Source organism: Canis lupus, chromosome 9 (assembly GCF_048164855.1).
Source record: "Canis lupus baileyi chromosome 9, mCanLup2.hap1, whole genome shotgun sequence".
Taxonomy (NCBI): Eukaryota; Metazoa; Chordata; class Mammalia; order Carnivora; family Canidae; genus Canis; species Canis lupus.
The window spans coordinates 42979370-43003826 of record NC_132846.1 but is presented as its reverse complement, the minus strand read 5'-3'; the positions used below and the strand labels follow the sequence as shown (position 1 = coordinate 43003826).

The 24457-nt window shown below is 46.1% G+C and overlaps 1 protein-coding gene across 4 annotated transcripts in view; it reads right to left on the bottom strand.

Moving 5' to 3' along the window:
• Positions 1-24457, bottom strand: part of PLEKHH1 (pleckstrin homology, MyTH4 and FERM domain containing H1) — a 51471-nt gene that overhangs the window by 24375 nt on the left and 2639 nt on the right. For 3 of the 4 annotated variants that reach the window (XM_072839021.1, XM_072839024.1, XM_072839022.1), the window contains exons 2-7: positions 19345-19504; positions 7639-7701; positions 6618-6767; positions 4448-4531; positions 2676-2757; positions 1813-2567 (exon numbers count right to left, since the gene is read on the bottom strand). In XM_072839021.1, the coding sequence (XP_072695122.1) occupies positions 1813-2567; positions 2676-2757; positions 4448-4531; positions 6618-6767; positions 7639-7701; positions 19345-19470 (1260 nt within the window). In that variant the 5' untranslated portion in view covers positions 19471-19504. Of the gene's footprint in view, positions 1-1812; positions 2568-2675; positions 2758-4447; positions 4532-6617; positions 6768-6879; positions 7018-7638; positions 7702-19344; positions 19505-24457 lie in introns of those variants that run through there. The other variant, XM_072839023.1, reaches the window with a different exon arrangement.

The window sequence follows — 24457 nt, the reverse complement described above, 5'->3', positions numbered from 1 at the left end:
TGTGCGGTGCTCCCACGACCTCAGAGCTTCAGGGACAGGGCAGCATCACAAGGCCTGGAGACTGGCCCTGGGTAGACCTCCCAGAGCTCCCGCCAGGCCTCGCTCCCAGGCGTGGCTGTGTCTCCGGCCATCAGGCCCCCTCACAGTGATCAGTGTTGGTCAGCAAGCACTGCTAAGGACCTGGCCTGTGTGCCTGCAGCACTGAGGCTCCCAGACCGCCAGGATTTCCAAAGGAACCCCTGGAGGGGCATCTGGGTGGCTCAGTCAGTTAAGCCTCTGCCTTTGGCTCAGGTTATGATCCCAAGGTCCTGGGATCAAGCCCCACATGGGGCTCCCTACTCAGCTGAGAGCCTGCTTCTCCCTCTCCCTCTGCCCCTCCCTCCTGCTCATGCATGCACTCCCTCTCTCAAATAAAGAAATAAAACCTTAAAAAAAAAAGAGCCCCTGGAAGGTGCTACTGAAAAGGCAGGTCTCCTGGGCAGTGGTGAAAGGTGGTGTCTCCCTGAAGTACGCCTCTCAGTACCCTATTCCTTATGCTGCCAGGAGCCTGACACTCAAGACGTCTCCTACCTCGGACCCTCATACCACAGCAGCATCCAGGGGTCTGAGCTCAAGTAAGAGGCTGACATCTGCTCTCTGATGTCCCCTAAGAAGCAGCGTAGCTGGAAGGCTAGAGCTGAGCTCTGGAGGCAGCAGGGCCACATTTAAAGCCTGGCTCCTGGGCAGCCCAGGTGGCTCAGTGATTTAGCGCTGCCTTCAGCCCAGGGCCTGATCCTGGGGTCCTGGGATCGAGTCCCGAGTCCCATGTTGGGCTCCCTGCATGGAGCCTGCTTCTCCCTCTGCCTGTGTCTCTGTCTCTGTCTCTCTCTCTCTCTCTGTCTCTCATGAATAAATCAATAAAATCTTAAAAAAAAAAAAAAAAGCCTGGCTCCTCACTAACTACTGCATGACCTTGAGTAAGTAACCACGTCTGTGGGGACAGCAGTTTCCCATCTGTGACACAGGACAGTACTAAGTTGTTCACACTTCCGCCGGGCCGTGAGCTACATGCTCTCATGTAGCTCTCATGAGAGCTCTCATCCCACCTTCCACACTGACCTGCTCAACCTCATCCATGTCCATCCACCCCGTTTTCATTTTAACTGTTTATCATGGAAAATGCCAAACAGGCAGAAAGGTGAAATAAAGAGACTAAAGAATGACCTCACGTAGCCACCTCCCAGTTCTCCGAAGACTGACACATGGCTGGTCTTGTTTCACTGGTGCTCCCAACCCCAGATCACTGATTCTGAGGCAGTGCCACCAGACATCACGTCCTTTATCCAATATTACAATATGGGAGCTAAGGCTCACAGACAACAGTAGCCAGCTGTGAACCACTACCATGGGTACTTACTGCCAGCTAGTAGACTATCAATCCTCACAAACAACCCAATAAAGGAAGTACTATTATCCCCATGTTACAGATGGGAAACCGAGGCATGCAGGTTTAGTAACTTGCTCAGGGCGCACAGTTAGCAGTTGACCCCTAGTGGTTTGATCCGGGGATCTGTGCTCTTTACCACCACACTGCACCACCCCGAAGAGTCAAGAAGATTAAATGAGAACGTTGTGCACAAAGCTCCCAGCTTGGCGTGTGGCACATGCTCATGAAACAAGAGCCAACCACCATCTGCTCACCCAAATCCTGGCTCTACCCCTTGCTAACTGGTCATGAGGACGAGAGCCTCATCTCAGGCTCCACGTGAGGCTGTGTTCGGTGAGCCACTCTGCCCCCCTGCCCCTCTGCCCTGCAAACCAACTGCCTCTTACCCAGGATGGAAACCGGTGCAGTGGGGGTGTGGGGGGTTTGTTGCCCAAATCCACTTCCTCCAGCTCAGCTCTGGGGGCCTTCGGGCTTTCTCTTTCCTTTTCCTTCGCCATTGGGGGTTGCTCCTCCATCTCCACATTCTCTGGTTCCTCCCGGAGCTCAGCTCGGGCCTCCACCTCAGGAAGGCTGGAGGGGTGGAGGGCTGAGAGGGTCCCAATCTCAATGCTCACCACGTGGTTGAAGTGCCCAGGGCCCACCTGGGGCTGGCTGTGGTGCCGCTTGGCCAGCTGGATGCTGTCCCGCGGGGTGCTGGGGACCCGCACCTTTGGTAGGGTCAGGCTGCAGCCCGGGCTGCCTTCCCTGGCAGAATTCTTTGTCCCAGGGAGTGTCCCTCCCTGAGCAATGACCAGGCCCTCACCCCAGGAGGCCGAACCATGTCTGTGGGTGCGAGGCTTCATGCACAGCCGGTGGGGAGAGCCCTCTCCCAGATGCAAGGGAAGGGCCTTGGAGTCTGATATTTCCCCAGGATGGACCACGATGGGACTAGAATCCTCCAGGGAAATTCCTGGAGAAACAGAGTCCTTGCTCTGCAGGGCATCTGGGGAAGGTGCAGCCATAGTTGCCTTCAGGGCACCCTGGGCCTGAGGACCACTGTCCTGCCCTATCGGCTGGGTTCCTGGACCTGAAGGACCAGAATCCTGCTCTGGTATTTCCTGGGTGGCCACCAGCAGCTTCCCTGAAGGTGCCATCTGAAGAGCTGTGGTTGGGGTGAAAAACAGGCATATTAAGAGCTTCCTCAATTCAATGTATGCCCTGGCACACGCGCGTGCGCACACACACACACACAAAGGCCTGTCCTGCTTACCTTCTAGAGCATCTTGGAGGACTCCCACCTGCTCCGCCAGGTGCTGATTACTGCTCTTCAGGTGCTGGTTCTCCATCTCAAGCTGGGCAAAAAGAAAAATAAAGATTTAGAATATTTAGCCTACAGGTTCAGGCATATAATTCAAAATAAGATTAAAATCCTTTTTAAAGATCAAATCTTTGAAAAAGAACAGTTGGTGCCCCAGCAATCCAGGGCTGGCCCTCCCAGGAGCTCTGACCTACCCCTTTCCTTTGTGCTAACCAGTTTTGGTTGGGATAGAATTCCATTTAGCAGCCCCTGCACCTTTTCTAGGTATTTTAACTTTTTAAAAAAATTGTGAACTATAATACATACACAGGAAATTGCATAGCATATCAACGAAGAGCTGAACAAATGACTCTGAAGTGAACACTCATATGACTTCTGCCAAGGTCAAGAAATAGGAATTTGCCAGCATTGTTAACAAACCGGGATGTACCCCCTGCCATTCACACGCTTCTCTCTCCCCATGAAGGCAACCACTCTTCTAAGTGTACAAGACTCACCCCCTTGCTTTCTGGGTTTTATCATCTAAGTATGCACCCCGACACACATTGGCCCAGTTGTGCCCATTCTGGTATAAATGGAATTATATGGTGTGTGCTTCTAGGTCAGGCTTCTTTTACTCAACACACTATCTGTAAGACTCATGTTTGTGGTTGCCCCATTTTCTTTGGAATGAAATCCAACCTACTTTTTCGAGCACCTTTTAGCAAATATGGAGGCATCCTAGGTATCAGCTCTGCACTCCAAGAATTTATAGTCTAGCAGGTGACATGAGATATGCACCCACAGCAGGAGAGGAGAGGCAAAAAGAGCTGGTCCCCCCTGCAGGTATGAACTATGGTGCCAGGGTGGAGGAAGAAAAGTTGGCATTTGTCCTTTTCCAAAATTCGATTCCTTTCCTTTCTTTTTTTAACATTTTACTTATTTATTTATGTGAGACAGAGAGAGAGAGAGGCAAAGACACAGGCAGAGGGAGAAGCAGGCTCCATGCAGGCAGCCCGACGTGGGACTGGATCCTGGGACCCCAGGAGCACATCCTGAGCCAAAGGCAGACACTTAACCTCTGAGCCACCCAGGTGACCCTCGATTCCTTTTCCTCTTGTTTCGAGAAAGAGGTTGCAGTTTGTTTTTCATTGCTAGTAGCACTGCAGCTTCTAGCCTCAAGTCTTCCTAAATCAAGCTGTAGCAACCCATGAGCTACGGAAATGAATGGCTAGAGGTGGAAAGCTGGGGGGATAGGGGGTTTGGGGGGCAAGAGGTCAGGGACTTGGTGTCTACTAGGTACAGAGCTGCTGTTTGGGGTGATGCAGTTTTGGAAACAGACAGTGGTGGTGGTCTTACAACATTTTGAGCGTACTTAATGCCACTGAACTGGGGCAAATGGGAAATGGCATGTATATTTTGCCAATACCACAAAGAAGAAAGGAGAGGACAGAGGGGAAGTGGGGAGGGCAGCAGTAGGGTGTATGTTCTCACACCTCAGATGGGAGATTCACTCCTCCCCAAACGCATGCAAAGCTGATCAGGAGCCCTAGGGAGACCCAACGGTGACAGGAGGAAGGGAAACGTGAAGTGATGAGTCTGAGTGTTCAAGCTGAATGAAGGACAAATGGTTAACACAATGAAGGTCTGTCAAGGCCCCACAAACAGGAGACTTTGTGCTGGAGGATGGAGGGACCCCTGCCATATGGCCACTCCAGGTTTCTGGAGAGGAGTTTTTAGCTCACCTCTGCTAACTTCAGGGTCACCCATTCTTTGATCTTTGCAGCTTTCTCTTGGACAACTTTTGCTTCTTCAGCTCTCATCTGCTTCTGCAAGAAATCGAAGGTCTTTAGTTAATCATAGCAGCCTCCAGTAGAGTGAATGACAGGGGTAGGAGGGGGTGGGGGGCCCAGAAGCTCTGAGAAGGAATATCAAGCAACTGGGGTGGGGGGGAGTGGCCCAGTGGAAAAAAATTCATTTATGAATTTAAAAAATATTCTTAAGGTGGGTGGGAAAAGCCTTCCTAAGCATGATACCTATCCTAAAGCCATGAAAGAAAAGACTAATGAATCTATACTGTCATTATAAATTACTATCTGACAAACAAAAGTTCCCTTAAAATCAAAAGCAAACTGGGGGGATGATTTACAACACAAATGACTTACATAAAGAGGGCCAATTTGAAATAAACAAACCAATAAATACATGCACAAAGAATATGAACAGGAAATCAACAGAAAGAAATAAAGGGAAAGAAACTCATGAAAAGTTGTTCAACCCAACCATAACTTTAAAAATGCCCATAAAAGTCAGACCTCGTTTTTCTTCCATCAGACTAACACAATTTAAAAGTCTGATATCATCCCAAATTGTCAAGGATGTTGGGAAACAATCCCTCTTATGGAAACTGGCAAAGCCTTTTTGGGCAGCAATTTGATAATATCTGCCCGTGTTTTAAATGGCTGACCTAGCAAACTCACTGCTTAGGGATCATGAGTTGCAATATTATTTGATAAAGCAAAAAACCCCAAACCGGACATAACTAAGTGTCCACAAATCGGGGCTTGGCTAAATAAACAAAATGAAAATGGAATGCTGTCCTTTGATACACAAGAAACGTTCACAATGAACCCTGGAATGATCTTAAGGTTATCCAGTTTAAGGGGTTTGCACACTGGCCACAATCCAGCCTTCCACCTGGTTCCCAACCCTCCCTCCGCCCCACCTATTTTTATAAATAAAGTTGTCCTGGAACACAGCCATGCCTATTCATTTATGGTATTGTCTAGGGCTACTTTCACGACACCATGGCACAGCCGAAGAGTTGCAACAGAGACCACGTGGCCCACAAAGCCAAAAGTATTTACTATCTGGCCCTTGAGAGAACAAGCTGGCCAACCCCTTGCCTAGTCCGATACCCTCCTTATGTGGCTGCAGAAACTGAGGCCCAGAGGGTGAAGTGATTTGCTTCTATCAGTTTGGGCAGCACAGCTGGAACTAAAGCCAGGTGTACCTACTTGTAGAACAGCATTCTTTCTTTTCTGACCTTTCATTATTGTAAAATGTTTCTTTTTTCTAAGTTTTAGCAGGAATCATTGTGCCCACTCATCCCCAGTTGCTGCCACTTCTATGAACCACACAAAAAAGCGGTAAGGTATCTCTGGCCACACCGTGAGGTTGCTTGTTGGAAATGATGGTGTCCTGGCACCAGGGGATAACTGGGTAGGTGAGGCCGAGGGCAGAGGGAAGGCACACCATTCGGAAGGAGTTAATGGGACTATAGAGGGCAGGAGGCCGGGAACTGGCAGAGGGATGTTCCAGATACCCTCTCTGGAGCAAAGGGGCTAGCTGAAGCTGGAAGGTTGGGCGGTGGCCTCTCAGCCTCCCGTGTCTCTGCCCCCTCAGGTTCACTGAGAAACTTTGGCCTACCAGCTGATCGAGGCTCACTGTCCAGCTCTGTGCTGCTCTGCCACTAAAGGTGTCGTGTCCCACATGTCAACAGGACACAAGGCCAGGGTGGAGGAGGACAAGCTCTCCTTGCCATGTCTGATATTACACAGGGATTACCTGAATTTACTCTCTGGAGAGCCCTAGGGTATATTATGACCCCTACCTTACAGATGCGTAAAATGCGAATCGGTGACTTATTTGCCTACAGAGAGCAGCGGGTGCTGGGGATGGGGTGGGGAATCAGACCAGAAGAAGTCTTGCCTCCAAGGTCCTTTCCCCACTATATCCCCTGCCTAGCTCCTCCTAATGGACCTAACAGTTAAATCTCCATGTGAAAGAATAGTCTCATGAGGGAAGGGAGTGAGCTCCCCTCCACAAGCAGAGGGGCTCCATTCAAGAAGCCTGTGGCCAACAGGTGTGGAGGCTGCAGAGGGCAATGGTGCTGCGCTGCACATCAGACCTTACCTGCTTCTCCAGCTGTGCTTCCAGCTGGCTGATGAGCTCATCTTTGCTCTGCATGGCTTTCAGCAATTCTTGGTACTTCTGGTGCAGGCTGCCTCCTAAGTCCACATTCTTCAGATTGGACAGTTTCACCTTCTCCTCCATCACACCCACCTTAAAAGTACCATCATTACATAGGGTTGGCATAGGTGTGTGACATGGCCACTAACCTGCCCTGGGACACTTCCCAATGCCCCAGCCCACGATCCCCAGGCAGAGCTCTCACCCAGAACAGTTGGAGCCAGTTAACTCAATAATCATTTATTAAGCCTCATCTGGGCAAAATAAGGATGTGACAAGGAAGAAACGGTTAGGTACTGGGCCATCTAGCTCGGGGGGGCCCCAACAGGGTCGAGTTGGGCAGGACAAACAGCCCAGAGAGAAACTGCTTCGGCCTCATGGTGGCAGAGACATCTGCTGCTCACTGAAGGTTCCCTGTGCTTCTCACTCTTCCCCAGCCTCTTGTAGTTAGATGGCCATGGTATTCACTCCAGCCCATGAGTCTGAGTGGAGTGACTCATCATTTCTGGACTGACATATTTAAGAGCTCTCTCCTTTCCATGGCAACCAAGGAGGCTGCATGTTCTAGAATGTCCAGGTAGAAGATGAAGAATTCCATCAGCCTCGATTCCCAAGTCCCTGTAGGAAGTAGAACCCCAGCTAAGCCTCGATGGAGAGATACCAGGACAGAGAACTGAACGGGATAACCTGTTGAGACCTGTTACCTCAGCGTAACTTGGCCTATTTGAACTAATCCAGCCATCTGCTCATGTACTAACCCTTACCCAAAGACTCGTTCATGCTCAAAGAGAGCTCCATACACCTGAATTAATTTGTTCAGAAGAATGAGACATGACTGCTGGTTTTTCTTGTCCCCATGAGGAGTTGGTGAGGGTGATGAGTATGTCTGGGCGTGTTCCTCGGAAGGATCAGGGAAGGCCAATGGCCGTTTCTGCACAGTCCTGCCCATCCGCTGGCCCGTTACCTGGGTCTCTGCGTTCTCTGCTCTCTGCTCTGCCTCCAGCAGCCTCTGCTCCAGCTCCTGCATCTGCTCAACCAGAGAGGAAGGACAAATGTAGGTGGGGTGTCCCTACCACAACCATGGTTCCAGAGCAACATGAGCAAATTGTGCAGACACTCCACACAGCCAGACTTAAACTGCTCATCTCCAGTGGCTCAAGGGTGTCAGGGCAAAGATTTTCATGGCAACCCTCTGCTCCCTTATCCTGAGTTTATGCGGCAGGTGAAGAGCCTAGAGCTGCTGTCCTCTCTGCTGAGTGAGTAAAAGCCTAGTTCTTTCCCCTATGTGTGGGGTGCCTCGGCAGGCAGCAGAAACATTCTTCATGAGGCAGTGCTGCCCTGAGCCCTCAGTCTCCTCGGCACCAGGTCCCAGGCAGTGCTTGCCACTGCTCACCACATGCCTGCCATGGAACATGCTCCCACGTGAGCCCCCACCACGTCAGCAGCAAGAGAATGTTCCTTTCCACCCAGGAACAGCTCACTGGCTGGGGACAAATATTTATCCCTTATCAAGGACATCTCTGACTATAAAGGGCATTAACAGGCATCACCTTATTTGATTTATTTAATCTTCAACAGAGAGGCTCAAGACACATTCTTAAAAATTCTATCTTGCTACCAGTAGAGATGTGTCATTTAAGTCTGAGGAGCTGCATAATTCTGGAATCTTATGCCAACTGGCCCAAGCAAAGGGACCAACGTTCTTACACACGGAGACTCATCGGGGACCAGCTCTAAGCTAAAAGCTAAAGAGATGCTCACGAGCCCACACGGCAGCTTCGCAAGCTCATGGTGAGAGTGCGGGCTGGATTGCAGTTCCCATCCTCCCCTGGTGGGCGCTGGGCTGCCTGCACGGTGTACGTCATCACACAGAGGCTCTGTGGAAGCCAATCTCTCCTGCCAGGAGCCCCTTGCTTCCATGTGCCATGTGCCATGTGCCATGTGCCACAGCCCAGTCAGTTACCTGCTTCCCTCCCTACCCTGCCTTACACCAAGGCAACATGTATGCATTAAACATACACTAGAGGCAGAACAGCCCAGCCTCGTCCTCCATGAGGCTGGACAGGCCTCACCTTCTCAGTTCCAGTCCAGCCTCACCCACTTCATCTCTGCACGTCTGGCCTTTGCTCCAGCTACTCAACCTTCTCTCTTTGGCCTGGACCTGGTTTGATATTTATCAGCGAACCAAGCAATCAATCCCTCCTCTTTTTTCCCAATCTATCATCGGCTCAACTGAAATTTTGCCTTCCCTTCTCGATTAAAGGATGCAGGAGAAGGAGCTCCCCAGTCCGGTGCTGGGCAGTGTGAAAGGAGAGTTCTCTGGAAGGAGTTCATGTTTGAGGACCTGGGGCATGTCTTTGCCTCAGGCCAGCCTTTTCTCATCTACTTTTTCTCTTCTCCTTGGGGCTGGGGAGATACAGATGCTTTCAGCACACATTCCCTATGAAAGGATCTGAGGATCTCAAGTAAAACTCATGATTTACAACTCATGCGACAAAAACGCCTCCTGGGCTCCCAGTGGACAGGACCACGGCTGATGGGCATTCATGCCCTCAGGCCAAGGGTGCCTACAGCTCTTCTTTCCTTCCTTTCCCGGGTTTCATAATCATGATCAAACCTCTCGACTCAAGTCTGAGAGGGTGGGTTGGTGCTGGCCAGACAGAGGCATCAGTTAGAGCCAGATGGCCTTTCCAAAATCAAATAGTTCTGGAGTCTGGGTTACAGGAATCCCCTGACCTTCAAACAGCTACAGGTAAGGTAAGAGCATAGCATAAGCTGATATTATGATTAAAGAGGTGGCTGCCCAGAGCAACAAGAATTCTACTTAGTTGGAGGGAGGTGTAGGTTGACACACAGCAGTGGCTCCCAACGACCAAGTTAGTACTATATAACCTGTCCTCCTTTGGCACTGGACCTGACTGGGCCAATCAAGTTCTCTGTCCCCAGGAATCTGACATCTGGGATCAAGAGACCAGAGACAAGAATCAGGGGGCTGCATGGGAGATTGTGCACAAACTTCATCAAGTCATGTTAGGTAATTCTTTCATTTCTGTGAGCTGTCCCAGGATCCTCCAAATTAATTCCATTTGCTTAAGCTAGCCAGATTTGTAGTTTTAGCTCCCCTTAGAAATAACTCTAATACAGTTGCTGGGAGCATCTAAATTTTTTTAATAAGATTTATTTATTTATTTGAAAGAGAGAGCATGTGCACACGCAGGAGGGATAGACCAAGAGGGAGAGAGAGAAGCTCAAGCAGACTCTGGGCTCAGCGCAGAACCGAATGTGGGCTCCATTTCCCAACCTGTAGATCATGACCACAGACCCAAAACAAAGAGTTGTATGCCTAACCGACTGTGCCACCCAGGTGCCCTGGAAGCATTTAATTTTTTAAGGAAATACAGCACACAATGAAATGAAATGAAATGAAATGAATACAACGAAATACTGAATAAGAAGGCTTTGAATTCCTGACAAGTTTCCTAGATTAACCTTCAGCTGGACCATTCAGATCTAACATCTGTTCTATAGCTCAGAAGACATAGGATTTCCATAGGAAATGATCATTCATATTCAAAACCTTCTGTAACAACTGTCTGGTATTTTCAAACTTCTGATAGAAAAACTTGTCTTCTAGTTTATGGATGGAGAAACCAAGGTCGAGTGAAGAATAGAATTGTATTTGAGTCCTACTGCTCAGCTGGGCATACCCACTGGGTGAACAGTGGTCAAGGCTGGAAATCACTCTGTTATTGACAACACAGTGAGCATTTTTTTTCCCTCAAGAATTTTGCTACTAGACATCCCTTTAAAGTATGCTGTCACTGAAGCAAATGGAAAGGAACGTACTTTCCATCGCCTGGGGTCTCCACCCAGTCTGGGCTGGCTGCCACAGGGTCCCCATACTCCTGCCAATCCTCCAGCTGTACTTATCTTCCCAGCAGGGACACTCAAAACTCAAAGCATTTTGTATTCGCCTTTATTCTGGAGTATTTTTTCCCCTCTAAAACTAATTTTGAGCACTAAAAACATTCTGGACATCTGGGACGTTTTTAAGAGAAGAGTGTAATGACCATCCATGTATCCATCACTATTCTCCAAAAATTACCAGCATCCTGTCATCCTTGTTTGAAAAGAATTATTTTTAATATTAGTTTTCCCTTTCTTTTTATAAAAACACATTTTCTCCACTGCCCTGGGAGTACTCCAGGTATGTCTATGCTGGAATGTCATTTTTAGAGTTTTCAGACTTCATTTAATGCCACCTTTTCAAGATGGCAGACTGTTCTTTACACTTGTATATGGGGCCACCCCTTCTTTGGGTTCTATTTCTCCTCTGAGTGGGTTCCCTAGTACCATGTCCTCAGCTGTCCTTTGAGTCTGTGGGCCTTGGGTGATGCACTAGCCAAGGAGGTGTCAGGTTCGGGCAGATGGCTTTGAGGAGGATCCACTCTCACCAGCTGTGATCGGCACAGGAGACTCATAAATAAGCGGCCCTGGCACTGGCCGCAGCGACCTGATGACATGCGCTTGGTGCCAACCTGGTGTTTAATCTCCGTGTCCACAGCTCCTCGTTACACTCACAATGCTGTGAAATGGCAGCACCATGGCAGCAACTGTGGTGGACACTCTCTTGCACTCCCAGCACAGTCCCGTGTGTTGAGCTGTGGCCTGAACCAAGCACCACACTTGCTGGGGCTCAGCTGTCCTTTGAAAAAGGGATTCAACATTCTTACTACTGCTTTGCACTCACCCCAGAGACCGGTACAGGGAAGCACTAAGTGTTCAACCTGACTGGCTCTGCCACAGTGTGGCTTTAGGGTAAGTTCCTTAACTGCTCTGTGCCTCAGTTTCCTCACCAGGAGAAAAAAGAGTAATGAGTCTTCACCTCTGACGGTTGCTGGGAACATTACATGAAGTGGCTCATGTTGTTTTGTTTTGTTTTAAGATTTTATTTATTTATTCATGATAGACAGAGAGACAGAGAGAGGCAGAGACACAGGCAGAGGGAGAAGCAGGCTCCATGCCGGGGGCCCGATGTGGGACTCGATCCCGGGACTCCAGGATCGTGCCCTGGGCCAAAGGCAGGCGCCAAACCGCTGAGCCACCCAGGGATCCCCCCATGAAGTGGCTCATGTAAAGCTCACGTGTACTGTGTGGCCCTTACTGAGCCATTTACAGTAAGCTACTTGTTGGTTTCTCATATACAGAGATGATGCTTTTGCCTGGGACAGTCTGGTGTTCACCTGTTGTCCCACAATAATTACTAACAGAGCTTTCTTTTCTCCCTCTAGAGTGTCTTGGGTTAGATGGGAAATCATATGGTTATCTGACTTATGATCCACCTACAGCAAGAATGGCTTCAAGCCAGAGGCTGCCAACTATCGTCTATAGGGTGTCTTGTAGGATAGGCAGCCTTAGGGGTATTTAGGTGACAGATAGAACAAGGCCACTCACTGCATGTCTGGCACTGGCTTAAACACTTACACGTATTGACTCATTTAATCTTCATCCCAATAGGAGGGAGCAAGTACTACCATTAGCCCTGTTGTGTATATAAGGAAATTGATGCAGAGGGGTTGGGTAACTTAGCTAACAAGTCACATGGCTGAGAGGCAGAACTCAGGAGGGCTGGCTACAGAGTCTAACTATACTGGTAGCCACTGCGCCTCTCATACGCAAATCTCAGTAAAAACTGAGATTCCACACACAATCCTTGGCTCCTAGCTTCCCTTGAAAATTCAGACCTGGACATGCTAGGGTTACATTTTCTTATGGCTATAAGTGGACTTCTTGTCTAGCTCTAGCACATTCCCAAAACCCACCTGTCTCACCTCTGTAAGTTAACCTGCAAGCATCTGAGTAGCAGCCTCCAGTTTCAGCTATTAAATGGTTATCTCTGTTATAAAGACAGTGGCTTTCAAACTTATTTTTTTTTTACTAGATCTTTTGTTTAATTAAAATCCTATGTTTAGTCCCAAATATATAAAATACAGCACCATGAGGTGCCCTAGTGTCTGACTACAGATAATACAGGAGAGAAAGGGCTCTGAGTCTTATCTGTGAGTTACCCTGCTCCTCTGGCGCACATGGGGCTCAAGATGTCCACTAGAAAGACAGCTGAATGAGGCTGAGGCAAGGCCATGGCAAGAGCTTGTGGCTATAGATCTCACTGTCAGGGGTGTAATGACCCATGCAGAGCTTACTCAAGGCTGATTCTTGGGTCTTACCCACAGAGGGTTTTAATTAGCAAGCCTGAAGCTGAGACCCAGGAACGAGCTTGGGAAGAAAATCTCAGGTGATCCTGAGGCAGGTGACCCACAGACCATACTCTGAAAAACACTAAACTGGCCCCAGAATGCTAAGCATAGCCAACTTCTGGGATACATTCTAGGGCCAAGCCCACATCATCACAGGGCTTCTCAAATGGCTTTAGTGATACAGAGCTCTATCAATACTATGGTTCCAGAAAAACACTATAGTGGACCCTATTAAAAATAGGTAGGAGAATAAAAAGCCTCTCTCTCTCTCTCTCTCTCTCCACACACACACACACACATGCCCATACACAGTGAATAAAGTTCTAGAAGGTATCTGCTCCCAAAGCAAATTGGATCTGTCAGCTAAGGTCAATTCTGTGATGACTTTATGCAGACTTCAACATAGTTCCAGCTAGTCCTGACAGCCCTAGTACTCTCCTTTCATAGTACCTGGCCTTTTCATAAATTGAGGTATTTAAATATATGTTTTTCTGGCCTCTGTGTTCTATCCATACATTGAGAAACTGATGCCTACAGAGAATCACTGCCTCTGTATAATCTATAGACTGAGAGGGGAGGAGTGACAGTAATTGTTCCTTTGTTTAAGGGGACTGAACTGAACCATTCATTGTTCAAGAAATAAAAGTCTTAAACTACAAATTTTTGGTTTATAAATGTAAAACTGAGTTATTGCATTTTAAAATCTTGGTGGAGCGAGTAAGAAATTCTAGAAAAGAGGAAGTGTACACCTTCCTATTGGAATGGGTCTGGGAAAAGTTGCTTCGGTTAAAAATATTCAAGCTTGGGACTCCTGGGTGGCTCAGCGGCTGAGTGTCTGCCTTTGGCTCAGGGCATGATCCCGGAGTCCTGGGATCGAATCCTGCATCGGGCTTCCTGCATGGAGCCTGCTTCTCCCTCTGCCTATGTTTCTGCCTCTGTGTCTGTGTCTTTCATGAATAAATAAATAACATCTTTTTAAAAAATTAAATAAATAAAAATATTCAAGCTAAAAAATGAGGGATGTTTTATTATATTACTACTTCCTCCTATAAGTCCACTCAAATCTCTTTTGGAAATAGGGAGTAAATAAATAAAAAATTTAAAACTTGTGTTAGTTCTAATTATTGATGCCATGTGTTCATCATTGTAATTTCTACTGTGGATAGCCCATCTGTGGATAGTTACTACACTCCCACTTTTCGGATGGCATAACTAAAGCACAAGTTTAGCAAGAATGAAAAAAAATCCAAGGGACTTTCAGATCCATCTATACAGCCTCCAAGAACAGTATCAAGTTTCAAATTGATCTGAACAGCCTTTGTGACTTCTTCAGTACACGAAGGAAGAGAGCCAGCGGTGGGGGAGTGGAGGTAGCAGGGACGGGACTGGTGCCAGGGAGCAGAGCAAGATGTGAACTCCAAGACGTCAGCCATTCCCTCGACTCCTGTACTGGATAGGAAGTGAACCCACAATTCACCTGGCTACAGAATTACGTGGTCCTGGCAGTCTGCATGTCCATGGCAACGGCACACCAGGCCTGGCAAGGTATAACAGCAGAAATAAGGTCTAATACTGTTTCCCCTCACCCTTAGGTGAGGGATTATGTGGTAACCTTGACATCTTTTCTTTAAAAAAATGTTTGCTTTTTAGCACAGATCATTCCATGTCCAGAATGGCAATTCTGCAAAGAGGGAGGCGAGTATGAGTAGGCTGTGGGATGGGGATGAAGGCAGGTTTCTAAGCCTTAGCAGCCAGTGGGCAGTATCTGATCCCAGGAAGGGCTGGTCCCCTGGGAAGCACCCAGGCTTGGCCTGCCCTGCACAACAGCCAGCAATGAGTGAGCACAGTCATCCAGGCAGTGCAATCCCCACCGGCTGGCGGGTGAGAGGGCTGGTCAGAGGGACCCAGCTGACCTGGCTCACCGGGTGTAGGTGGGTACTGGTGATAATTAACTAGTAAGTTCTAGGAGCAGCTACAAAGACAGGACCCGGGCTTGGCCCCAGCACGAGCTCTCCTGAGAAACCTGGGTCATCTCTTCCTATTGACGTATTGGGGAAAATCTCAAAGTGAACTGTTGAACCTGTCCTGTTGGTTTGGGGATGATTGCAGGTGATAGGCACAGGCATGACATTGAGCAACATGGTATTTATGGCTTTAAGGTTTCCTGCCAAGAGGTCTGGTGTTGGGCTAATGTCTTGGTACTCTTCCTTAATTCTTCCAGCCTGTGATTCCTAGTCAAGATTTCTTTCTCCTTTATCCCACACCCCAGTCTCTTCTGCCCCATGTCCACATGCTTCCCCTTTCTTTACCCAAGTCATATTCTGAGCCCCCAACTTTTAATGGCATTCCAGCTATATGACAATCAAAGGCAGCCTGGAAGAGAAGATAGGGCCAATCTTCTAAAAGTTCAAACTATTTAGACCCAAGGGGCTGCAAAGAAAGAAGGTGCTTATTGATGTGTTTAAGGACCCTAGGGTATAGGGGAGGAAGGCACTTTAAGATAGTTTTTATTATGAAATATTTCAGGAAACACAGAGAATAATATTTTTTTTTATAACATTCTTTTTTTTTATAATTTTTTTTAAAAGATTTTATTTATTTATTCATGATAGTCACACAGAGAGAGAGAGAGAGGCAGAGACATAGGCAGAGGGAGAAGCAGGCTCCATGCAGGGAGCCCGATGTGGGATTCGATCCCGGGTCTCCAGGATCGCGCCCTGGGCCAAAGGCAGGCGCCAAACCGCTGCGCCACCCAGGGATCCCGAGAATAATATTTTAAAACACGTATCCACTACTCAGCTTTATCAAATCTTAATTTCTGCATATCTGCTTCTAGACATCTTTAAGAAATTGGCCACTACAAAATAAATAAATAAATAAATAAAATAAAAAAAAAGAAATTGGCCACTACAGAGAAGCGAAATCCCCAGGATACTCTTAAATTTCACTTCTAGCATCTACCCCACACTTCATTGTGTTTACATTTTACCTCATTTGCATATATCCCTAAACAACAGCTAGACCATCTTGTAGGTTTTAAAACTTTATATAAACCATATTGTTCTCTATGAGTCCTCCCATCTTTTTTGTTCAGTGGTGGTGTTTGAGTTTTATACATTTAGCTCACCTGCTTCGTTTTTACCTGCAAGGTAGTATTACATTGTACAAATACACTCAGTATGTTTACCCACTTCCCTGTTGATTGACATGTAGGCTATTTCCAATTTTTCATACAGCAATGCTACATCCTTGTATGTGACAAGACATTCTTTTTTTAAATATTTTATTTATTTATTCATGAGACACAGAGAAAGAGAGGCAGAGACACAGGCAGAGGGAGAAGCAGGCTCTATGCAGGGAGGCTGATGTGGGACTCGATCCGGGGTCTCCAGGATCAGGGCCTGGGCTGAAGGCGGCGCTAAACCGCTGAGCCACCCAGGCTGCCCGAGGCTTTTATTTGTATGAGAGAGAAGGGGAGAACAGATACTGGGGAACAAGTAGCAGTCTTTAAGCCTGGAATTTAAGTCTAGAATAATGTTAATAAATGGAGTGTAGAACTTTCAAAGCAGTAGAGTTGAGAATGGAATAAAGTCTATTAAGTCTAGACCAGAAAGAAAAAGAGTATTTAAAAAAAAAAAAAAAAGGAGTAAATAGAAGACACAGAATGCAATGGTAGAAATAAATCCAAATATATCAGTCAAAAGAGACATATATAAGAATGTCTTGTCAGGACAGATTATTCTCTCAAGCATTCAGTTGTTCTGGATCATATATTTATCTTTACTATAGGTTCTGTTTTCCTGGGAGAATCCTGTGTGATCTGCTGAGGTCTTGTTTCTCTAGAGAGGTTCTGTATCTATTCCTACGAGGTCTCCTAGGGTCATCACTGGCCTAGGATTTAGCATTCCTAATCCACACAAATAGTATAAATTCTAATGCTAAGCCAGTACGATCATCAGGTTCTCAAGGAGGACTTTTATTTTGCTTTCTTTTGTTTTTTTTTGTGTGTCCAGAGCCTTGGCTAAGCATGAAATGCTGTTCTGTTATCTCCCTGTATTGGTAGATGATTTTTTTCCTTGTCTACCTTTTTATTTATGGTAAAGTACTTTGATAGTCCTGACTTTACATGAAAGTTTCAGTTTCAGCTCCAGCTTCCAACGGGCCAGACCTCATCTCTGTCTCCACAGATTAAACCTCACACTGCTCACTGCTACAGGAAGGCCAGTCACACAGCCTGTCCTACTGAGCTGCCAGAGTTGAGTACCACTTGGGTTTTCCTCTTCATTTTGCCCACTATTTTCTTCAGTTCGTGGCTCTAAATAATATTAATTTAAATATTTAATCCAATATTTCTAGGTGTTTCACAGCAGTCTTTTTTTAAAGGTTATTTTGAGGTCCACATTACTAGGAACAGAAGTCTCTTTCCTCTGACATCTTTCAAACCAGCCGGGAGACCCTTACTTATCCTCCACTCACATATCCTAAGGCAAAGTTCTCAAACTCTACAGTGTACAAATTTAATTTCTGGGAGCTCCTTAAACATGCAGACTATGAGCGGCACCCCCAGGAGCCCTGGATCAGAAGGACTGGGGTGGGGCCCAGGAATGTACGTGCTTAGTAAGTTCTCCAGGTTTCTGGCATGGGTGACAAGGACCATCCTTTGAGAACCACTATCTAAGGCCTGCTTCCCTCTTGCTGAGGTGGCTGAATTTCACCCTTTCTTAGTACCTGAATCACAGCCACAGGAACCCTGCTGGTTTCTGTTTTGCAAAGCCTGAACTAGGAGACAGCAATGACAACAGACCCAAAGTTCACAAGTTCTACTTCAGGCTAGTCCAGGGCCACTATACCTCAGCAGTGGAAATGCAGAATAATGCCAATAACTTGTCTTCCTAGACTTCAGGGAGGGGGGGTTATCAATAAAACAGGCTATTTCCTCAGGCTTTACAAACCAGACTTTGACATTACTTAGAGAGGACTGGACTGAATTTCACTTTTGTACTACGAAAGAAAGGTTGGCTAAGCAGATGGATAATGTAAACAAAATTAGAAAGAAGATAGTTGATTCGGTTAATATATATACATATATACGTGTGTGTGTGTGTGTGTGTGAGACTGTGTGTATGTATTACTGCAGGTCTCTACTCCCCATATAGGTTATGCTCCAAAATGCTTCTGAAAGTTAGCTGTTTAGAATGCACTTTCCTAGAGAAACATTACAAATGATGGTCAGTGTCCCAGACCAGCCCACCTTAGCCTAGAAAGCCAATAATTGTTCCCATTTAAGGCCTATTGCATGCCCAAACCTTTATATGTGACCTGACATAATTCTCAAAATAACTGAAAGACAGACATTTGTGTCCCTCCCTTACCAGTGAAGGGACTTGCCAGGGTCACACAGCTAGTAAGTGGCAGAGCCAGGTGGGTCTGGCTTCAAAACCTGTGTCCTTATCACCAGGAAACCAGGCTGCCTTCCATAGCTCTTAGGCTTAATAGAAGGTAACAGTAGGATGAGGATTTCCATTTTTCTCCCCTAAAACATTTTCTTTCCTCACACTGAAAAAGAAATAAAGGAATAATAGAACCTCCACTGCAGCCACAGTTGACGCAAGAGGTAATAGAGGACCAAGAAGATTTCTATCATTTCTCTGAAGCGGGAAAGAATGCAAGATGCAGCTTAGTAACCTGCTTTGATTTTTGACTTAAAAAAAAACAAAACAAAACAAAAAAACCCCTGGATTCCATTTTGCATGTGTGGAAAGTATCTTATTACAAGTTCACCTTCTGGGCAGCCCCGGTGGCTCAGCGGTTTACCACCGCCTTCAGCCCAGGGCGTGATCCTGGAGATCCGGGATCGAGTCCCACATCAGGCTCCCTGCATGGAGCCTGCTTCTCCCTCTGCCTGTGTCTCTGCCTCTCTCTCTCTCTCTCTCTCTCTGTGTATGTGTGTCTCTCATGAATAAATAAATAAAATCTTTAAATAAAGAAATAAATAAAAAGCTCACCTTCCTGCAATGAGTAGTAAACAAGCTTAGGGATCTAATGCACACTATAGTGAATATAGACAATAGTGCTGCATTATAATCATCAAACTTGCTAGGAAACTGAAACTTAATTATTCCAACCACTGAAAAGAAATGACAATTATGTAATGGGATAGAAGTGCCAATTAACACTACAAAGGCAACCATATTATAATATATAAATGTATCAGATTAACATGTAGTGTACCTTAAATTATATAATGTTATATGCCAAATATACTTCAATTAAAAATTGGGTAATAACTCAAAAAGAAGAAGGAGAAGTGGAAGAAGGAGAAAGTTCACCTTTTCCAACTCCAACTCTGTCTCTCTGTCTCTGGCTCTGGTAGAGACCTGTGTGGCGACACCAGTTAGCTCTCCAGGACTCACCTTGTCCGCCAGCAACTCCCGGATCTTGCTGGCCTGCAGGCGGAACCGGAAGAGCTGGGTTTCCAGGGCCAGGCAGCGCTTCTGCCAGTCCACGCTGGCCCGGGTCTCCACCTTGAGTTCTGCCATGACGGGAGCAACTTCCAGCTTGTTCCAGGGAGCCCTGGGAGCCAGCACACAGCGAGGGGAGAGGATCAGTAAGGATGTGAAGAGGAGGGCTGAGAAAACAGGGCTAGGGGATGCCAGTCACTACTCTCCCTCTGTTCCACCTCCCTTAGCTCAGTGTGTCCCGTTCAGTCATAAGTTAGCTGAGCAAACTCAGGAACTCATTGTGACAGCCATAAAAAAAAAAAAAAAAAAGGGGCCTCGTTTGTTTTTCATTTGATTACCTATTTAACAAATATGTATCCATTCAACAAACATTTATATGCTAGACACTGTTCTAGGCACTGGAAATGCAAAGGTAAATAAAAGAGGTCCCCTTATCTTTGAGTTTTCCAAGGAACTCTTAGGAAAGTAATAGCAAAATTACCATGTACTCAAATTGCTTCAATACGCAGATAAATGGGAGCAGGGAAATGGGGTAGACTGTGGGGGAAGGAATGATGAGGGGGACGATGTTTAGGGGAGACTTAAAGTGAGGGACAGATTCATTTGAGATCACATAGTTAACTGGAGGAAGAACCCTGGTTTCCAGTTTAGTAATGATTCTACTACACCTATATAGATTTATCTATTTAACAATTAGTCTTTCTCTCTTTCTTTCTTTCCTCTTCTCTCCCTCCCTTCTTTCTTTCCTTCAAGTAGGCTCCATGCCCAATGTGGGACTTGAACTCACGACCCTGAGATCAAGAGTCCTATGCTCCACCAACTAAGCCAGCCAGGTGCTCCCATCTATATAGATTTTTATTTTTTTTATTTTTATTTTAAAGAGTTTATTCATTTATTCATGAGAGACACATGGGGGTGGAGGGGCACAGACACAGGCAGAGGGAAAAGCAGGCTCCATGCAGGGAGCCTGATGTGGGACTCAATCCCGAGCCTCCAGGATCACACTCTGGGCTGAAGGCGGCGCTAAACCGCTGAGCCACCGGGGCTGCCCCTATATAGATTTTTAGAGAAAAAGGTGTTCTCTTTTGGAACAGATTCTCACCCTAAGTTCGAAAATGCAAACCAAAAGATTGGTAGACATTTTGCTGTAGACTGTAGGTAGACTACAGAGGTAGACTCCGGGGAATGCCACAAGTCTTTGCATCAATTATACAAATTCAGAGCAAATCAAGTAGACACCTATAATATTCCCAGTTGGGGGAATATACTCAGATGTCTCCTGGACAAATTTTAGAGAAGATAAATTAGGTTGGGGATGAGAAAATACAGAAGCAGAGACAGAGGACACAGAAGACTGAACACAAAGGAGCAATGAGCTGGAAGACACATCTGTCATCAGGACTTTAAAATGCCCCTCCCCCCCAGTAATAATGATGCTTGGCAACAAGCATAAATTTGGTCTGCCCCAAACCATGACATATGATTACTCGAGCATCAGGTGATTGTTAAGGAATGACTTTTAGTTTTTTAGGTTGATAATATTTTTACAATGTGATCAGTCAGAGATACATATGACTTACAAGAGAAATGATATAATCTGGGATATATGCCTTAAAACACTTTATGGTAGGAATGCTGGATGGCTTTGTCCTTTAGGCGTCTGCCCTTGCAGGACATGGGATCAAGCGGAGTCCAGCTCCCTGTTCACTAGGGAGTCTGCATCTTCCTCTCCCCTACCCCTGCATGTGCTCTCTCTCTGTCAGATAAATAAATAAAATCTTTTAAAAATAAAACAAAATAAAAAATAAAATACTTCATGGTTAGGGGGTTAGCAGTAGTGTGGGGAGGAGATATATGAAATAAGATTTATCAAATTGCTGATATTTTGAAGCTAGTTGATGGGCACCTGGGAGTTCTTTATATTTGTTTCTCTATTTGAATACATGCCTAGAGAGTTCTGTACTAAAAATTTGTTTTTTAAATCCCTTTTCACTTCTTCAGGAGCCACATGGCCTCAGAAAACCCAGAACCTGCTGTACTGTTGCCGGATACTACCTTGGTAACCAATGAGCTTATCTTCAATGGGTTAATCACCTCACATTTGACTTTTACAAGTATCTGTCTCCCATACCACAAATAGCTATGATTTATTGTGTTCTTATTGTATGCCAGGCCTGTGTGGCCTCTTTAATCCTCATGAAGATACGTAAGGCAAGACACTCTCACAATGAGGACAGGGAGGAACTGAGAGGCTATACAGAGTTCTAGAGCCAGTAAGTAGTGGGAATGGTATACTTGTTCCAAAATTCCTACTCTTAGCAACTGTGCTCTTTACCTATCCAGAAACTGAAAAGAATTCTGATTTCACAAAGAGTGAGCTGGATTGTTAAGAATGAGAGAACTATTTTATGGGATCTTTCAGGATCCTTGGCACTAAGGTGAACCCATATTCAAGATTTTCCAGGGCATCCTGGTCTCAAACATTCTGACACCACAACCTCTATAAGCACAGACATTTATCATGAGTCTCGACTTTCCATTTAGAACGCAGGGTCAGTAGACCTGTAGAGAAAGGCCCAACAATTAAACACTGATGGGTCTAGTATCTAAGTCTTTGGGTTCTGGGCAGCTCAGAACACTGGACATGTGACCTCAGCCCTGCTCTCCCGGGACTGTCATACTGAACAATCCCAACATTGTGACCTCCCAGCAATCCCCACCTCAAAAGACTGGGACCGACTGGAACGGCGCAGGAAGACAAAAGACAAAAACAAAACATGACCTTCTCTGAGCTAAGATCACAGCTGAAAAGACAAAACAGAACCTTGTGGAGCCTCTGGAGAAGAGAAGGCTGGGAGGCTTCATCGTGTTTGATTTGCTTTGTCCTTTAAAGGGATTTTGCTTTTTCTCATATGAATAAAAAAAGCGGCAGATCTGAAAGTAGGACCTGGGAGTCTTGCAATCTAGCTGAGGGCTAAGAATTAGCAGTAAAAACACCCAAATAACACCAAGGGGCAAGAGAAACTTAATCCTTTCGTGGCATTGAAAGAGTTTGGTGTATTTTAATTCCCTGTTATTGACTGTCAAAGCTGCAGCTCAGATTTCATGAGGACAGTGGAAAACCAAATCATCAAAATCTCCAGGAGCTTTGGAAGTAAAACACATCACTGGCCTCTGCCTAGCCCTGATATCTGAAATTATACCTAGACTGCAGGGAGTCCTTTCCCAATCAAGCATCTTATGACATCACATTTTTGAACAGATCAAGTGCTCTGCTGAAGCCTCTCCCTGCCCTGGAAATGCTAGTGTGGGGGCTGGACTTGTGCTAGGCTTGTCTCAGCATGTGAGGAGAGCTATAAGCTTTCAAAAGGGAACTGGAGCAAGGTGCCTACTGCCAAGCACATGGCCCAGAGGCTCTTCCGACAGAAGCAGGTGGTTGCCGCAGCAGCTATAAAACATGAGATGTTAAGGCAAACTACCAGCAAATTGAACTTCATCTGCTAAATCACCTCGCACTTGTCTCTCCCATAAAGATGTGCAAAGATGAGCAGAAGAGAATTTACAGAATGGTTTTTAACTTTCCAAAGTATTGTGACAGGTGTGATTTCTCTCCTGCTCCTCTCAATATCCCTGAGATGTAGGACAAGAGATATTATTCACAATGAACAGATAAGAAAACCCATCACATCCATGACTTGAGATACAGACCTAAGTAGTATCAGAACTGGGCCAAAAATCCCAATCTCCCAACATACAGAACATCCTCTTTCTGTGCAGATGCTTCAATAATGGTGGCGGAGTCTCATGCTATCTGACTAGCCTAACACAGAACATTAATGGCAAAACAGATGGGGAGATGAGAGAAGGGACAAAACCTAGTACAACTGTTCATTTTTTATTCTGGAAAGCTTAAAATATATACAAGTAGGGAGAATAGTACAGTAAGTCCCCATATACCCTCCCCCCAGCTACAAAAATCAACTCATGGCCGCTCTTGTGAAACCCACTTCTCTTGATTCCTACTAGCGCCCAGCATGCTAAACTGCTCAGTCAGTCTAACCTACTCAGACAGTCAAATGACTGCACCACCTGGAGCCCTGCTTTGGAACTCCCTCAGTACCCCGGCATCCTGGACTGACACAGCCCAGAGGTTGGTGGAGTATACCTCTGAGGCAGGGGCTGGGGCTGCGTGCAGGGTGGGTGATGAAAAGAGCCCACAGGGATCATCAGGTAACCTCAGACTCTAGGCCTATTATCAGAGAAAACACAGACTTGACCTGGGATGGCTTTGGCAAGTTTAGGGATTTGACCAGAAATTGACAAGATGCTGAGATTAAATTTAATTCAACCAAAAAATAAAAAAATAAAAAATAAATAAATAAATAAATTTAATTCAACCAACTTTTGTGAAGTGATTCCTATGTACAAGGTTGGGGACATAAAGATGAGTAAAGATCCCATGGCTTGCGAGCCTCAGGTCTATAGTCTGCATATCCTGGAACTTCCCTGCAAAGAGGACCAGCCAATACAAGACCCTAAAAGAAAGAGGTCAGAGGTCACCGCAGGTGGCTTCACAAGGTATCAGCGACTCTGTTCTGGGTACAGTTTCCACTGGGTTCTCCCATGTCACCTCACTATGGTTCACTCCCTGAGTGTGAGCACCTTTTGTCATTTCCGCTTGCTAGTGATGGGCTACCACTATCTTCTAAAAGTGCTCGACTTTGTTGGCCACCCGTCCAACTGTGGGAAAGAAGAGCTTTGTGCCCTCTTTCTGGGGATAGAGCTGCGGGAGGATGAGTAGACACAAGTGCATAACTCCTTCTGCCCGCACCTTGTCATCTGATCAAGCCAACAATATGCATTTTACTCTTGGGTGCTAAGCAGCACATTTCACAATGTTGGAAGAGACAGGAAAAGGCGAGCATGTTCCAGCCTCCCGGGATTTAAATACCAAAAGGGACAATCAGAAGTAGCATCGTTTGAGAACATAACCAGTAAAGAGAAACAGCAGAGTGTAGTACTTACGGTCCTCCCCTCCCTTCTGGCATCAAATAAGCCTGGGTTT